The sequence below is a fragment of the Ylistrum balloti genome, unplaced genomic scaffold (genome assembly GCF_031769215.1).
Source record: "Ylistrum balloti isolate Yb309-2 unplaced genomic scaffold, AGI_CSIRO_Ybal_v1 Utg370450, whole genome shotgun sequence".
NCBI lineage: Eukaryota > Metazoa > Mollusca > Bivalvia > Pectinida > Pectinidae > Ylistrum > Ylistrum balloti.
The window spans coordinates 441,752-461,116 of NW_026782299.1; the positions used below are offsets into that span (position 1 = coordinate 441,752).

Below are 19,365 nucleotides of genomic sequence, written 5' to 3' on the forward strand. Positions count from 1 at the left end.
ATCGGATTTGACAAAATTGCTCTATTTTCCAATCATTCTTACAGAAGATGTGGGATTTTGCTCTATTTCCCCTAATGTGCCTTCTCATGTTCCAACCCTCCCAAGGGGCCAAGACCCACCCTTTTTATTTAATTGATTCCACTTTACCAAACTGTGTTTTAGAATGGGACATCAAATCATTCCTACAGGAGAAGTCAGATTTGAGGGAAAAAAGAAACTGCTATATTTTACCAAAAGGACCCTACCCCAGAGTGGGGGGACCAACTAATTATATAAAATTGATTCCCTTTCACCCAAGAATACTTTAAACCAAATTTAGGCAAAATCCAATCAATACAGGAAGAGTGAGAATTTGTTAAAAATAGTTTGCTTTATTTAAAAAACTTGGCCCCATACCACCTGCCCCATGGGGCTGAAACTCACGGTTTATATAAAATTGATTCCCTCCATCCAAGAATGCTTCAGTGCTTCAGACTTTTGGGCAATATACATTCATTCCTACAGGAGGAGTCGGAATTTTATAAATGTGCAAAATTTCCCAGTTTGGGTTCCTACCCTCAGGCTGCTTGAAGACAAGAACCTATATTTTTACAATGTTGATTTCCCTTCCCCCAAGGATGCTTCTGACTAAATTTGGTCCAAATCTGTTCAGTAGCTCCTGACTAATAGCATTTTTTATTACAAAGTTGATGGACGACAGACAGACGCCATGCCAAAGGCATAAGCTCACCAGTCATTTGGACCAAGTGAGCTCATAGGATTCTTTCATATGTCAGGGTGTAGGATAGGGATATTCCACCTGAGAGGTCACAAAAATTTGTAAAACTTGAGGCTTTGCTGAGGATCTTTATCACATTTTGTGACCTCAAGGATGAAATATCACCCCCTTCACCCCAACATATGAAAGTGTATTTTTTCTCTCATTTCTAATTCTAAAATGCTGAAAAAACATCAGCTTCAGATGCTAATAATGTACTAACAAGGATGTCATATTACATTTTTTTTTTATTTAGCAATTATCAAAGAATTGATGTAGAAAAGGAGTTCTCCTGGCTGGAATTGGCATTGTATCGGGCAATGAGGTTAGTTGGGAATGGAATCATCACATCTCTATTACATACCATGAACAGTGAACTTGTGTGTATTGCCCTGGACAGACCAGTATTACACAAGTAGAATTTCATCAGAAATTTTATTTATCATTAAACCAAATAATGTCATTGAAAACAACGTGAACACAGTCCTATATTACACATCTGTATGTAACCTTGATGAGCTGAACAGTCCTATATACACATCTGTATGTAACCTTTGATGAGCTGAACAGTCCTATATTACACATCTGTATGTAACCTTGATGAGCTGAACAGTCCTATATTACACATCTGTATGTAACCTTGATGAGCTGAACAGTCCTATATTACACATCTGTATGTAACCTTGATGAGCTGAACAGTCCTATATTACACATCTGTATGTAACCTTGATGACCTGAACAGTCCTATATTACACATCTGTATGTAACCTTGATGACCTGAACAGTCCTATATTACACATCTGTATGTAACCTTGATGAGCTGAGCAGTCCTATATACACATCTGTATGTAACCTTGATGACCTGAACAGTCCTATATTACACATCTGTATGTAACCTTGATGAGCTGAACAGTCCTATATTACACATCTGTATGTAACCTTGATGACCTGAACAGTCCTATATTACACATGGATATGTAACCTTGGTGATCTATCCTGTAATTCTAGAAAGGAGGCTGCTGTAACATCAGGTCCTTTTATACAGAAAAATGGTTGATTTGAAGTGTAGCACTAAATTGTGGTAGATCTGGTGATGATAATCCTTCATTTCTAAGGCAAACAGAAGCACCATCAGACAGTGACTTTACAATGTCTCAAACAAGTCAAAGGACTGTCCCATTTAATCATCAAACACTATATGTTTCCTTTGGACATTTTCTTTGTTGATTTTCTGTGCTTTGTCCACCAACTGTAAATGAAACAAACAGATAGTTTATGTTCAGGCATTTAGCAAACAGGCATGTAACAAACAACCTATGTACATATCAGGCATGTAACAAACAACCTATGTACAAATCAGACATGTAACAAACAGTCTATGTACATATCAGGCATGTACATATCAGGCATGTAACAAACAACCTATGTACAAATCAGACATGTAACAAACAGTCTATGTACATATCAGGCATGTAACAAACAGCCTATGTACATATCAGGCATGTAACAAACAGCCTATGTACATATCAGGCATGTAACAAACAGCCTATGTACATATCAGGCATGTAACAAACAACCTATGTACATATCAGGCATGTAACAAACAACCTATGTACAAATCAGACATGTAACAAACAGTCTATGTACATATCAGGCATGTAACAAACAGCCTATGTACATACATATCAGGCATGTAACAAACAGCCTATGTACATATCAGGCATGTAACAAACAGTCTATGTACATATCAGGCATGTAACAAACAGCCTATGTACATATCAGGCATGTAACAAACAGCCTATGTACATATCAGGCATGTAACAAACAGCCTATGTACATATCAGGCATGTAACAAACAGTCTATGTACATATCAGGCATGTAACAAACAGCCTATGTACATATCAGGCATGTAACAAACAGCCTATGTACATACATATCAGGCATGTAACAAACAGCCTATGTACATATCAGGCATGTAACAAACAGCCTATGTACATATCAGGCATGTAACAAACAGCCTATGTACATATCAGGCATGTAACAAACAGCCTATGTACATACATATCAGGCATGTAACAAACAGTCTATGTACATATCAGGCATGTAACAAACAGCCTATTTACATATCAGGCATGTAACAAACAGCCTATGTACATACATATCAGGCATGTAACAAACAGCCTATGTACATATCAGGCATGTAACAAACAGCCTATGTACATACATATCAGGCATGTAACAAACAGTCTATGTACATATCAGGCATGTAACAAACAGCCTATGTACATACATATCAGGCATGTAACAAACAGCCTATGTACATACATATCAGGCATGTAACAAACAGCCTATGTACATATCAGGCATGTAACAAACAGTCTACGTACATATCAGGCATGTAACAAACAGCCTATACACATATCAGGCATGTAACAAACAGCCTATACACATATCAGGCATGTAACAAACAGTCTATGTACATATCAGGCATGTAACAAACAGCCTATACACATATCAGGCATGTAACAAACAGCCTATACACATATCAGGCATGTAACAAACAGCCTATGTACATACATATCAGGCATGTAACAAACAGCCTATACACATATCAGGCATGTAACAAACAGCCTATACACATATCAGGCGTGTAACAAACAGCCTATACACATATCAGGCATGTAACAAACAGCCTATACACATATCAGGCATGTAACAAACAGCCTATACACATATCAGGCGTGTAACAAACAGCCTATGTACATATCAGGCATGTAACAAACAGCCTATGTACATATCAGGCATGTAACAAACAGCCTATAAAGCCAAGCCCAGACTTGCACGTCTTTAACTTTCGATATTTTAAAACATTCTTTACCACATGACTGGGCTTTTTTATGCCATATCACAAAACGACGTCATACCTATCGTAAGACACATGTACGAAAACACTTTTTTGGGGTAGTCAGGTCACACAAGTGTCTTGGTAGTGCAAAACATACTGTCCAATTCCAAATAAGTCGAACTTTCCTTACTTTTCAGAAATATTGATAATATTAATGCTAGTGTAATATGGAACTTATTAATTCATGATTTGATATGTCACAAGCCTTTAAGTGTATAATTGTCATAAAGGTGGGAAAAATATATATGGTCTAATAACTTCCACATTCCTTTCCACTACACATGCTTTCCGTATTTATGTAGAGTATATGAATCACTGGACAGACAGTCTGTACGTACCCTCTGAGTTCCTCGCTTTTTAGACTTGTTTTTGTTGTTTAGTTTAGCCTCTCGGTCAGACTGTAACTTACTCCAGTACATACTCTCATCTTCTCCTAAAAATAGAAAATATAAACTTTTTATTTCAGTTGTCATACATCAACAACATCAACACATTACTGTGTCACTAGACTTCAGACTGTGTCACTAGACCTCAGACACATTACAGTGTCACTAGACCTCAGCTACATTACTGTGTCACTAGACCTCAGACACATTACTGTGTCACTAGACCTCAAGACACATTACTGTGTCACTAGACATCAGCCACATTACTGTGTCACTAGACCTCAGCCACATTACTGTGTCACTAGACCTCAGACACATTACTGTGTCACTAGACCTCAGACACATTATTGTGTCATTAGACCTCAGACACAATACAGTGTCACTAGACCTCAGACACATTACTATGTCACTAGACCTCAGCCACATTACTGTGTCACTAGACCTCAGACACATTACTGTGTCACTAGACCTCAGACACATTATTGTGTTACTAGATCTCAGACACATTACTGTGTCACTAGACCTCAGACACATTACTGTGTCACTAGACCTCAGACACATTACTGTGTCACTAGACCTCAAACACATTACTGTGTCACTAGACCTCAGACACATTATTGCGTTACTAGATCTCAAACACATTATTGTTTTACTAGTCTTAAAATACATTAATATGTCACCAATTCTCAGGTACATTACTGTGTCAACAGGCCTCGGGTATGTCACAATGTCACCAAGCCTGGTGTCATTAGGCCTCGGGTACATTACAGTGTCACTCAGCCTCAGCGGTATTAAAGTGTCACCAGGCCTTGGGTTAATTACAGTGTTACTTTACCTTGTATCTGAGAGAATGTGTAGACCTCTGGGCGTGCGTTAGTAGCTTTTTTGGCACTCTCTTCATCCTTAAATCTGATATAACCACTAGAGTCACCATCAATTAGATCTACATAAGCCACGCCCCCTTCTTCTCCAAAGAACTCCTACAAAACACCATCAAAACACAAACCATAAATCATAGTATTAGCATTAAATTGAGCCACACCCCTAGAATTGGTCACACCTACAACATCTTAGAGGAGAAAGACATGAGCCACTGTGGACAATGCATTCATTTTCCACCATCATGGCCAGAGTTCAATTCTCTTGTTGTTGGAAGTGAAAAGGTACAAATCACCTGCTCAATCACAAGGATTTCCATGGTGTATGTGGGATCCCTGTACATCAGGCCCTAATGTATACCTACCCAATCACAAGGATTTCCATGGTGTATGTAGGATCCCTGTACATCAGGCCCTAATGTATACCTACTCAATCACAAGGATTTCCATGGTGTATGTAGGATCCCTGTACATCAGGCCCTAATGTATACCTACTCAATCACAAGGATTTCCATGGTGTATGTAGGATCCCTGTACATCAGGCCCTTATGTATACCTACTCAATCACAAGGATTTCCATGGTGTATGTGGGATCCCTGTACATCAGGCCCTAATGTATACCTACCCAATCACAAGGATTTCCATGGTGTATGTGGGATCCCTGTACATCAGGCCCTAATGTATACCTACCCAATCACAAGGATTTCCATGGTGTATGTAGGATCCCTGTACATCAGGCCCTAATGTATACCCTATCTTGGCCAACAAATGTGATTACTTCATTACTGCCAGTGATCAAATTGTCCACTATGTTTGTTAGAATACTTTCTAATGATGATGTAAGTATATTGATAGACTTTCAGCAGCATTTTACACATATATTTAGGTTTTGTCTTTGAAAACTAGGGACTGGTGTATTTTCATTGTCTACGATCTCAACATTAGCGCCACCCCTGAGGCTATTAGCAACCACATTGTGTATCCTACCTTGATCTGTTTGCGTGTAAATGGGTGAGATGAGTTGACCTTCACAATCACACCTGGAATAAACTCCACTTTAGGTCTTGTCTGTGGAACAGGTAGGGTATTAGTGTCCGAGTTCTCTACAACACAAAGTATATAGGTATCATCCAACAGTTAGTCACAGGACATGATATGGTGTTATCGTCCGAGTTCTGTGGTAGGGATGTGCTGTACATTATACCTGTCATAAGTTTGTGACCAATCATAACCTGATTGGTTACCTGTATGATCTGTGTGATCTATCATAACCTGATTGGTTACCTGTATGATCTGTGTGATCTATCATAACCTGATTGGTTACCTGTATGATCTGTGTGATCTATCATAACCTGATTGGTTACCTGTATGATCTGTGTGATCTATCATAACCTGACTGTTACCTGTATGATCTGTGTGATCTATCATAACCTGATTGGTTACCTGTATGATTGGTGTGATCTATCATAACCTGATTGGTTACCTGTATGATCTGTGTGATCTATCATAACCTGATTGGTTACCTGTATGATCTGTGTGATCTATCATAACCTGACTGTTACCTGTATGATCTGTGTGATCTATCATAACCTGATTGGTTACCTGTATGATCTGTGTGATCTATCATAACCTGATTGGTTACCTGTATGATTGGTGTGATCTATCATAACCTGATTGGTTACTTGTATGATCTGTGTGATCTATCATAACCTGATTGGTAACCTGTATGATCTGTGTGATCTATCATAACCTGATTGGTTACCTGTATGATCTGTGTGATCTATCATAACCTGATTGGTTACCTGTATGATCTGTGTGATCTATCATAACCTGACTGTTACCTGTATGATCTGTGTGATCTATCATAACCTGATTGGTTACCTGTATGATCTGTGTGATCTATCATAACCTGACTGTTACCTGTATGATCTGTGTGTTACCTGTATGATCTGTGTGATCTATCATAACCTGATTGGTTACCTGTATGATCTGTGTAATCTATCATAACCTGATTGGTTACCTGTATGATCTGTGTGATCTATCATAACCTGATTGGTTACCTGTATGATCTGTGTGATCTATCATAACCTGACTGTTACCTGTATGATCTGTGTGATCTATCATAACCTGATTGGTTACCTGTATGATCTGTGTGATCTATCATAACCTGATTGGTTACCTGTATGATCTGTGTGATCTATCATAACCTGATAGGTTATCTGTATGATCTGTGTGATCTATCATAACCTGATTGGTTACCTGTATGATCTGTGTGATCTATCATAACCTGATTGGTTACCTGTATGATCTGTGTGATCTATCATAACCTGATTGGTTACCTGTATGATTGGTGTGATCTATCATAACCTGATTGGTTACCTGTATGATCTGTGTGATCTATCATAACCTGATTGGTTACCTGTATGATCTGTGTGATCTATCATAACCTGACTGTTACCTGTATGATCTGTGTGATCTATCATAACCTGACTGTTACCTGTATGATCTGTGTGATCTATCATAACCTGACTGTTACCTGTATGATCTGTGTGATCTATCATAACCTGATTGGTTACCTGTATGATCTGTGTGATCTATCATAACCTGACTGTTACCTGTATGATCTGTGTGATCTATCATAACCTGATTGGTTACCTGTATGATCTGTGTGATCTATCATAACCTGATTGGTTACCTGTATGATCTGTGTGATCTATCATAACCTGACTGTTACCTGTATGATCTGTGTGATCTATCATAACCTGATTGGTTACCTGTATGATCTGTGTGATCTATCATAACCTGATAGGTTATCTGTATGATCTGTGTGATCTATCATAACCTGATTGGTTACCTGTATGATCTGTGTGATCTATCATAACCTGACTGTTATCTGTATGATCTGTGTGATCTATCATAACCTGGTTGGTTACCTGTATGATCTGTGTGATCTATCATAACCTGATTGGTTACCTGTATGATCTGTGTGATCTATCATAACCTGATAGGTTACCTGTATGATCTGGGAGGGATGAGCTGTACATTATACCTGTAATGGTACCTTTGTGGTCCATCTGTGCTTTATTGGACTCATCACCATCTTTCCTGATTTTAGACAAGGTCATTTTGAGGTCGGTCATACTCTTCTTCTGTAAGGACAGGTACTCACTGCGTAGGTCTAGCCACTCCTTTCTGGCAGACAGAGAACACGGGACATTATCTAGTCTGATCAATGCTTACAGTCTCAGACAATTATTCTATCTCATCAATTGTTATCAATTGTATATGCAAATCATGTGAATATAATAATGAGGAAATATATAAAACATTGCAGGTGATACAAATACCTTCCTGCTCTACAATTTGTACAAAATACAAGTGTAATGGGTAGAAAAATTTGATTTGATTCATGGCTGGTCCTTCCAAAACATATTGATGTTAAATGTCTAACTTATTTCCTTATATCGTACAAGAGGTGATGTTAGTACACATACGTAAAGTATTGTGACAATAAAGAAAGGCAGCCTTTATAACAATTACCTGGTTTTTTACTGCAGAAGGTTGAAATGCAAACATGCACAAGAGTCAATATTTGTGAACACGTGTGTGAAGTATTGAGAAAATCCGAGAAGAAATGCAGCCTATAGATCAATGACATTCTTTTTCTATTTATAGCAACAGTGACCTAGTTTTTAATTGCAAATGGCTGCAGATGGATCCCTATATACCCTTGACAACATCAATGGGAAGGCATGATATGGAAGTTTTCATTCATGATAATATAAAAACACTGATATGTAAAGTTATGTAATCATTTCTATTGAACCAATAATAAGTTAGACCTACATTAAGAACAATCCTTCCAAGGCTATAGTTTATAGAACTTACTTGGATATCACTCTCAGTTCTGGTACATCTTTTCCCTTCTGTTTCTTTTTCTTCCTTTTCCTTTTTTTTAATGGAGTCAATTTTGCTTTCTTGGCACTTGGTTTCTCATCACCTCCTGATGTTTCTTCTGCTTTCCTCTTTTTTGTTTCATTTGATGACAAGTCCTCTTCTTTCTTCACCTCACTTGATGATACATCTGACCCCTGACCTTCACTCAACTTAGGTTTCTTAGCCTCACTTTCATCCACACCAACACATGTGTCTACTTCAGTTATTGAAACATCAGAAAGAGTTTTACTTTTTCTTTTCTTAGCCTTTTTGGGTTTTTCATTTTCTTCCTCCTCTGACTGTGTATCTTTTTCCTTGGATTTTGAACTTCTGTTTTCTACACTATCAGGTAATTTTGTTTCCTCAATCAATTTTGCTTTGTTTGATGTGTCACCATTTTTATCTCCCATAACATCAGTGTTTGTTTCGATTTTACTTTTGCTGTCACTTTCTATACTGACTGTTTTTCGGCGTTTCATGGGGGATAACTCTGCACCATCCACACTACTTTCACTAGTTTGTCTCCGCCTTCTTTTGTGTCGTTTTGACAGCTTGGTCGGCGACTCCCCTGGCTTGCTGTTCTCTTTGGAATCCTTACTTTCACAAGGTAGTAATCCTGTCTCTAATCCTTCAGAATCCTCTACTGTTACAAACATAATTCATAAATACAGTAATTCAATGAACTACTCAATACATGTTTTACAATGTTCTTACAAAAAACAATATCAGCATAGTTTATCTGAATATTCACATTAACTTATCTGAATTCTTAGAAAATAATCAGATATCTAGACTACTTCTAGGATAAGAGAGTCAATGTTGAAATCCACTTCCTCCTGAAAACTTAAGGGAGGAGACAATATGAAAATAATATACTGTTCCCTTCCAATCTTTGGTATAGAGGAAAATAATACACTATCCCTCTCTCAACTTTAGGGAGAAGGGTGGTAAAAAAATACTGTCTTCCTCCAACTTTCGGGAGGATGGGGTATGAAAATGCCATCCCCCTTCCAACTTTGGGGAAGAGGGAGGTATGAAAATCCTGTCCCCTTCCCATCTTTATGAAGGATGGGGTTTAAAAAAACTGTCCTACTCCCAACTTTAGGGAAGAAGGGAGTTATGAAAATCCTGTCCCATCCTAACTTTGGAGAGGTTGAGGTATAAAAATACTGTCCCCTTCCAACTTTGGAGAGGTTGGGGGTATGAAAATCGTGCCCCCTCCCAACTTTGGGAGGATGGGATATAAAAATACTGTCCCACTCCCCAACTTTGAAGAGGTTGAGGTATAAAAATACTGTCCCCTCCCAACTTTTGGTGGTGAAGGGGGGGGGTGATTATGAAAACACTGTCTCACTCCCAACTTTGGAGAGGCTGGAGTATCAAAATCCTATCAATTGCTAGAGCAGAATTGATCATGCCTTATCACACAATGTGCTGGTCTTGGTTAACTCCCGAAGTAATATGCACAGCAAACCAAATACGGTAAAGACGTTATTTTTAAAACACCAAAAATTATTTGAACAAAACACCCAGATTTTAAGGATAGAGAAGTAATGAGAAAACTTCTATGTAAACAGATGGTAGTAGTAGTATATAGTGAATATGCTTGTAGTTACCTTGACGGTGTGTTGGATCTCTGGTTCCTAATTTACGCTGGAGCTGTAGTAATTGTTTTCTTGTCTTTGGAAACTTTCCTGGTTGGCCATCAGCTTCAACTGGAGGGTTGTTGAGTTCCTGGGGATGATCAAAATGTATCAATGTCAGACTTTAATTCTCTAAATGAGAGCAAGGAAATTGACTAACTTCTTCAACTAAACCTAACTTATTAGTGCAAACAACAGCAGGATCCTCACTTCACAGAATTTGTTTTCAGGAACGGCCTAAAACTTCTTTTCGAAAACATCTTTATGGACTGTTGTTAAACATATGAACATATGTGCCATTTTATTTTGCTTGTGTGCTTTTTCTACATCAGTACAACACAAATACCTACCAATAAATACCTGGTTTGTTTGTGTGTTTATTTTACATCATTACAATACAAAGACCTACACATAGCCAGTTTGTTTGTGTGTTCTTCATATTTTCAACACAAAGACCTCAACTTCTCTTTGTATGTAAGTGTTAAATTTTGCAGGTAGGGTTTGATATTATCACTGTTCCCTACCCTCAATAAACAACATTTTTCATCATTTTAGATCAATTTCTCACTGAAGAAAATGATTTCTGAAGGGCTTCTTATTTTCAATGTAAATTCATACCAAGTTATCTTTTTTTTTGTTTATGTATTTTGTATCTTTCATCATTTGGGAAAATTTGACCCTCACTGTTGCTTCCAGAAGATGAAGTGTTCTTTTGAAAATATTTGTAAATCTTAATGACAAATTATTTCCGAGAAATAGCAACAAGTTTTATTTTCTCGTGAATGTATACTATAAAAAATGAGTTAAAAACAATATGTAAGGCTGTTACTTTGCATTCACACTGAGGACAATGTTTTGTGTATTTATCACCAAGGTAAATAAAAAAATATTTTTAACAATGAAATAAACCAAAAGTGCAAAAGTTATACCTCACAAGCCTTTTTAGCAGCCTCCACAGTGTCAAATTCCACGAAGGCAAATCCTTTAGAGTCTCCTGTCGTCTTGTATCGAGGAATGCTGACATAGAGCACCTCACCACAGGCAGAGAAAATACGTTTGACCCACGTGTGGTCAACATGGTGTGGGAGGCATTCCTTCAAAGTGAAAAGATTATTTTGCTTAGAAAACAGGTCAAATTTTTATCCCACACAGGAAAAAGGTATACTTTTTTAATTGCCACTAATACAGAGCAGAAAAGTTATCACAACTCACCACATTAACAGTTCTTTCATCAATCTATTTCACCACTGATTGGTCATTTAAAACCACCAAAGCTGACCATATAGATGGCTCTTTCATTGATCTATTTCAACACTGACGCCTAACTTACAAACTATCAAAACTTACCACATAGACAGTTCTTTCATCGATTTGTTTCGGTTCCTCTAATGGTCTTATCCTCTTCACTTTTTGACCGTCATCACTGACCTGAGAACAGAGAAAAATATCAAGATAAGTAGAGAATACAGGTACAGTAAAATACAGAGACTACAGTAAAATACAGAGACGAGATAAAAACAGAATACAGATACAGTAAAATACAGAGACTAGATAAATACAGAATACCAGTACAGTAAAATACAGAGACTAGATAAATAGAGAATACAGGTACAGTAAAATACAGAGACTAGATAAATAGAGAATACAGGTACAGTAAAATACAGAGACTACAGGAAAATACAGAAACTAGATAAATAGAGAATGCAGGTACAGTAAAATACAGAGACTAGATAAATAGAGAATACAGGTACAGTAAAATACAGAGACTAGATAAATAGAGAATACAGGTACAGTAAAATACAGAGACTAGATAAATAGAGAATACAGGTACAGTAAAATACAGAGACTACAGGAAAATACAGAAACTAGATAAATAGAGAATACAGGTACAGTAAAATACAGAAACTAGATAAATAGAGAATACAGGTACAGTAAAATACAGAAACTAGATAAATACAGAATACAGGTACAGTAAAATACATAGACTAAATAAATAGAGAATACAGATACAGTAAAATACAGAGACTAGATAAATAGAGAATACAGGTACAGTAAAATACAGAGACTAGATAAATAGAGAATACAGATACAGTAAAATACAGAAACTAGATAAATAGAGAATACAGGTACAGTAAAATACAGAGACTACATAAATAGAGAATAAGGTACAGTAAAATACAGACTACAGGAAAATACAGAAACTAGATAAATAGAGAATACAGGTACAGTAAAATACAGAAACTAGATAAATACAGAATACAGGTACAGTAAAATACAGAGACTAGATAAATACAGAATACAGGTACAGTAAAATACAGAGACTACAGGAAAATACAGAAACTAGATAAATAGAGAATACAGGTACAGTAAAATACAGAAACTAGATAAATAGAGAATACAGGTACAGTAAAATACAGAGACTAGATAAATACAGAATACAGGTACAGTAAAATACAGAAACTAGATAAATACAGAATACAGGTACAGTAAAATACAGAGACTACAGTAAAATACAGAGACTAGATAAATAGAGAATACAGATACAGTAAAATACAGAGACTAGATAAATAGAGAATACAGGTACAGTAAAATACAGAAACTAGATAAATAGAGAATACAGATACAGTAAAATACAGACTAGATAAATAGAGAATACAGGTACAGTAAAATACAGAAACTAGATAAATAGAGAATACAGGTACAGTAAAATACAGAGACTACAGTAAAATACAGAGACTAGATAAATAGAGAATACAGATAGTAAAATACAGAAACTAGATAAATAGAGAATACAGGTACAGTAAAATACAGAGACTAGATAAATAGAGAATACAGCTACAGTAAAATACAGAAACTAGATAAATAGAGAATACAGGTACAGTAAAATACAGAGACTAGATACAGAGACTAGATAAATAGAGAATACAGATACAGTAAAATACAGAGACTAGATAAATAGAGAATACAGGTTTACAGAAACTAGATAAATAGAGAATACAGGTACAGTAAAATACAGAGACTACAGTAAAATACAGAGACTAGATAAATAGAGAATACAGATACAGTAAAATACAGAGACTAGATAAATAGAGAATACAGGTACAGTAAAATACAGAAACTAGATAAATACAGAATACAGATACAGTAAAATACAGAGGCTAGATAAATAGAGAATACAGGTACAGTAAAATACAGAAACTAGATAAATAGAGAATACAGGTACAGTAAAATACAGTAAAATACAGAGATAGATAAATAGAGAATACACAATACATAAATAGACAGATAAATACATACAGGTACAGTAAAATACAGGACTAAATAAATAGAGAATAAAATAAATAGTAAAATACAGAGACTAGATAAATAGAGAATACAGGTACAGTAAAATACAGAGACTACAGTAAAATTTAAAGATACATAAAATACAGAGACTAGATAAATACAGAATACAGGTACAGTAAAATACAGACTAAATAAATCAGAATACAGATACAGTAATAACTAGATAAATAGAGAATACAGGTTTTAGATAAATAGAGAATACAGATACAGTAAAATACCAGAATACATAAAATACAGAGACTAGATCAATACAGGTACAGTAAAATACAGAAACTGATAAATTTTACAGTAAAATACAGAGACTACAGTAAAATACAGAGAAAGAATACAGATACAGTAAAATAGAGAATACAGGTACAGTAAAATACAGAAACTAGATAAATAGAGAATACAGGTACAGTAAAATCCTACAGTAAAATACACATAAATAGAGAATACAGATACAGTAAAATACAGAGACTAGATAAATAGAGAATACAGGTACAGTAAAATACAGAAACTAGATAAATAGAGAATACAGATACAGTAAAATACAGAGGCTAGATAAATAGAGAATACAGGTACAGTAAAATACAGAAACTAGATAAATAGAGAATACAGGTACAGTAAAATACAGAGACTACAGTAAAATACAGAGACTAGATAAATAGAGAATACAGATACAGTAAAATACAGAGACTAGATAAATAGAGAATACAGATACAGTAAAATACAGAAACTAGATAAACAGATACAGTAAAATACAGAAACTAGATAAATAGAGAATACCAGTACAGTAAAATACAGAAACTTACACATATCTACTATAACTGTAGCTGTATAAGTATACATACCTGTAATTTTTTAGAGGACTTCAATGACTTCTGTAGAGCACTTATATCAGTTGTTAAGGTTTTCACCTTGTTGAAGTTCATGAAAAGTGAAATGTCGACATCTGAATTCAAGACACAAAAATATAAATATTAACATGTTATAGGGAAAATAAATATTAAGTAATTTACTCAGAACAATTATTTAAAGATAAACAGTTATGTTGTTAGAATCAGAAGTATAAAATTTGTTAAGGTTTTAATTATAAAGAGTTTACCATCGTTAATCAACACACTTGGATTTTTTGCTGGAAATAGTAGCAGATTCTATTCCTATATCACATTAAATGCAGAGTACTGCCAAAATGTCCCTCTTCTGTCGGTCACAATTCACGCTGGAATAAACAATGGGTCTCAATTCTGTAAGAGACACAACTAAGTATGGGACACAGTGTAATTTGAGGGACACAACTTAGTAAGGGACACAGTTTAATTTCAGGGACACAACTAAGTAAGGGACACAGTTTAATTTCAGGGACACAGGTAAGAACAGAACACAAAGTTTAACTTCAGAGCTATGACTCTGTATGGAACACAGCTCCTTCGGGGACATGGACAAATTTCAGTATGAATCACACCATCATCCCTTAATTTTCTTCCATAGGAAGTTTGACATCTATCAGTAATAGACAGGTTGTGATATATATTTACCAGACAACACAGAGTAAACTAGAATGATACAAGTCAGGATAGGCACAGTGTTGTACCTCTAGACCTGAGTGTTACATTAAAACTTATTCATTTTTTTATTTAATGCTTTATAGACATATTATTTTGTCTGTAAAATATAAATGAATATTTCAAATTTAACCTTCGTCTTTGACATGGTATACTTGACTTGTAGTTGGGCGACTTCTCGTTTGATTTCAACTAATTATGATTCCATATGTCATAACAAAATATTTATCAGTAAGATATTCCAAATCTGACGACCTTTGACCAAATATTTGTCTATGGAATATTTCAAATTAGAATGACATTTGACTGGATGACCTTGATCTCGACCTGTGGTCCTGTAACTTCTCTATTGATTTCAGTCAATTATTCACCAGTAACATTCTGATAGGACACATTTTGAACATGAAAAGCATTTGAGAGCTTCTGGCAAATTACAGAGAATGAAAGAGCTTATTCATTCTTAGAGAACTGAAAATATTTTACAGAAATTGTCGTTTTGTTGGGTGAAGATTGCTACTGAAAACTTGAGATTATGGTGCCATAACAAAACAGTGGAAAGACGGATGGACAAACAACCTGATAACAACACAGGGCACCTGTACCATTAATGTCATAAACAGAAGAGTAGGAGACTGTTATAAATACGTATAATTATATACATACATCCGTCTTCATTCCCAGTGATGACTTTCTTCATAAATCTGTCACGATGTAAATTAGAGTCACTGAAGTAAAATTCAATCTGAAAAACAAAGCAAAGGAATAAAAACTAATTATGAAACAGCAATTAAAATAGGGAATTGGTCTCTTGATAGAATAGGGAATACTGGTGACATAGAATAGGGAATACAGGTTACATGTACAGTACATGTTGGTCTCTATATAGAATAGGGAATACTGTTGACAAAGAATAGGGAATACAGGTGACATAGAATAGGGATTATAGGTTGTTCAGTGAATGTACATGTTGGCCCCTAAATAGAAATGGGAACACAATTGACTTGTACAGAAAATGTTGACCACTATATTTAACGTGGAATACAAAGTTATGTAACAATGATTTGTAATAGACTAAGCTCTCTTTGTCATACATGATAGGAATTAAACACCCCTTCTATAAAAATAATCCAAATTCTAAAATTAAATCACAACTGATCTAGATGTTACCTTCTGTATTACTGACTTCACTACTCATCTAGATGTTAACCTTCTGTATTACTGACTTCACTATTGATCTAGATGTTAACCTTCTGTATTACTGACTTCACTATTGATCTAGATGTTAACCTTCTGTATTACTGACTTCACTATTGATCTAGATGTGATGTTAACCTTCTGTATTACTGACTTCACTATTGATCTAGATGTTAACCTTCTGTATTACTGACTTCACTATTGATCTAGATGTTAACCTTCTGTATTACTGACTTCACTATTGATCTAGATGTTAACCTTCTGTATTACTGACTTCACTATTGATCTAGATGTTAACCTTCTGTATTACTGACTTCACTATTGATCTAGATGTGATGTTAACCTTCTGTATTACTGACTTCACTATTGATCTAGATGTTAACCTTCTGTATTACTGACTTCACTATTGATCTAGATGTTAACCTTCTGTATTACTGACTTCACTATTGATCTAGATGTTAACCTTCTGTATTACTGACTTCACTATTGATCTAGATGTTAACCTTCTGTATTACTGACTTCACTATTGATCTAGATGTTAACCTTCTGTATTACTGACTTCACTATTGATCTAGATGTTAACCTTCTGTATTATTGACTTCACTATCGACCTTCTGTATTATTATTACCTGATCTCGTATGTTGTTGTAAAGTGACTTCATTCTCTTTCTTGGTTTTTTACCAGTTCCTTCCGATCCTTCTTCCATCCTGTCTTTAAAACCAAAAACAAATTCAGAGTTATATTAGTTATATTATTTCAAACAGTTATGCATATACCTGTACTTAATACATATACCTGTACTTAATACATATACCTGTACTTAATACATATACCTGTACTTAATACATGTACCTCTACATTTATTTAGTTTTCAAAAGTTTGTAATTAAATTTTTTGTATTCTTAATTATACATAACATTTATTTAGTTTTCAAAAGTTTGTAATTAAATTTTTTGTATTCTTAATTATACATAACATTTATTTAGTTTTCAAAAGTTTGTAATTAAATTTTTTGTATTCTTAATTATACATAACATTTATTTAGTTTTCAAAAGTTTGTAATTAAATTTTTTGTATTCTTAATTATACATAACATTTATTTAGTTTTCAAAATTTTGGAATTAAATTCTACGTATTCTTATTTGTTACAACTTAGTTAAGTTCTAGGTTAATTATTTCATAAGTATATGTACTGTTGTCAACATTGATTTCCTTAATTTAAGGGTCACTTTTTTATTATATATAGGAGGTAGGAAGTACAATCCTAACATTGGGACAGAGAAGTGGTATGGGTAAATATATGACATTGTGTAAATGTGTTAATGATATTCTAGTGAGATGCATTGCTATGTTTTTATATCTCTAACATCAGAGCACTTATGTTAGACAGTAAATTGTCAACATTGTATATATATATAAGTACCTGATTAATTGTTAGTATATTTGTTTATAATTATTTGGGAGGGTTGTTTAGAATATTAGTATACTGTACTTGTACTTAACATATTACCCTCTGAAAATATAGAATTATTATTATTGCAATCTAACAAGTGAAAAGTATTTACATATTGATGTATAATGCATGAAACCTGCATTTTCAATTGAATAAAAATTGTTAACAAGGATTTTCAAAGTAATATTAGGATACAAGATCATTGATATAAATAATGTGAAACAAATTCCACTGATATCAGTTGGAAACTACATTCCCATGTGTTTTTGTTTTAGTGTGGCAGCATATAATATAATTACTTGCTTCAGGGTTTAGATTTCATATCTTCCATCATACCATCAGTTTCTGGTGTTTTCAAAAAAAGCAAATAGATGACCAGACCACACTAGGTGGCTGGACTTCAAAGAGAGTGAAAAGGGTGATGATGTCTGTGTGAGGGTTGCTGGACAATAGTGTGTGGATGCAAGGTCCATTTAGTGTAATTAATTGATAGAGGAAATCTGGAACCTTAGACAGAGAGTGGACATCAAATAACGCTTTATTCAGATAGGTTTTTCCCACCTCTTCCATATACGAACTGACCAATAGGATAAGAGAATAGTCAGGCATACTAAACTCTGATGCCGGTACTGGAAAAAGTAGTGCAGCAACATATTGCTTATTTGCTTTTATTCCACTTTCTAGAATCAGTTAACCTTTCAAAAAATCATCACCAGAAAAAAGTTTAATACTGTTGTTTTTTTTTCACTTCACAAAATAATACATCCTTAAATCTGATTGTTGGTTACTGTTTTCTGATCGATCTTTACATATACTGGTTAATGACCAGTACAAATTCGTTCATTTATCGTTGTCTGGATCGTTTCAGTCCGATTACCAGAAAATAGGTCTAGGCGTTTTCACTGTTATGGGCAAGTAAAGTACCCTCTCCTAAACCAAGAATTGGGTTAAGCATTCCGCGTTTACAGTAACTAGTGACCAAGAGGAACATGGATATGAAATTTGAGACAGATTCATCTTGTACTTCTCAAGAAAAATAGCGATAACAAATATCATTTTCGGATGAACGACTGATGAGGATGGGTTTAAAATCAGCTCGGCATAATCAGCACGGCGATGCTATTTTGAATGAACATTCAAACAATGTCAAAGTTATATACAAGCAGCGAAAATAACCGATAGATAACAAGATGGCACTGAACATATTAAGGTTCTGAACTACCTGAAGCTTTACAGCACCACAAGGGTATCAAGTCGATTTCGTTTTTCCCTCGAAGAGAACCGGAAGTAAATAAATACAGATCTTACATGTTACGTAC

General features: G+C 34.9%; 1 protein-coding gene across 2 annotated transcripts; it reads right to left on the minus strand.

Moving 5' to 3' along the window:
- Positions 1-1,175: 1,175 nt before the first annotated feature.
- On the minus strand, positions 1,176-19,312 carry LOC132555003 (la-related protein 7-like). Of its 2 annotated transcripts, none has more exons than XM_060219333.1 (13): positions 19,269-19,312; positions 17,222-17,304; positions 16,062-16,140; positions 14,685-14,785; positions 11,854-11,934; positions 11,436-11,600; positions 10,480-10,597; positions 8,816-9,506; positions 7,989-8,119; positions 5,915-6,030; positions 4,885-5,029; positions 4,002-4,096; positions 1,176-2,006 (listed from the first exon to the last, which is right to left on the minus strand). In XM_060219333.1, the coding sequence occupies exons 2-13, from the start codon at positions 17,297-17,299 to the stop codon at positions 1,938-1,940; spliced, it is 1,869 nt and encodes a 622-aa protein (XP_060075316.1). In that variant the 5' UTR covers positions 17,300-17,304; positions 19,269-19,312; the 3' UTR covers positions 1,176-1,937. The 2 variants fall into 2 exon arrangements, with proteins under 2 accessions (XP_060075316.1, XP_060075315.1); XM_060219332.1 differs by having other exon boundaries at positions 7,977-8,119.
- Positions 19,313-19,365: the final 53 nt, after the last annotated feature.

Bases quoted from the DNA above. Each gene is read 5' to 3' on its own strand.
- LOC132555003 (XM_060219332.1), bottom strand. From the start codon at position 17,299: ATGGAAGAAGGATCGGAAGGAACTGGTAAAAAACCAAGAAAGAGAATG. The intron at 6,031-7,976 runs GTATAATGTACA...TTTGTGTTGTAG, and splicing joins CCACAAAGGTACCATTACAG to AGAACTCGGACACTAATACC. The intron at 4,097-4,884 runs GTAAAGTAACAC...TTCTATTTTTAG, and splicing joins CACATTCTCTCAGATACAAG to GAGAAGATGAGAGTATGTAC.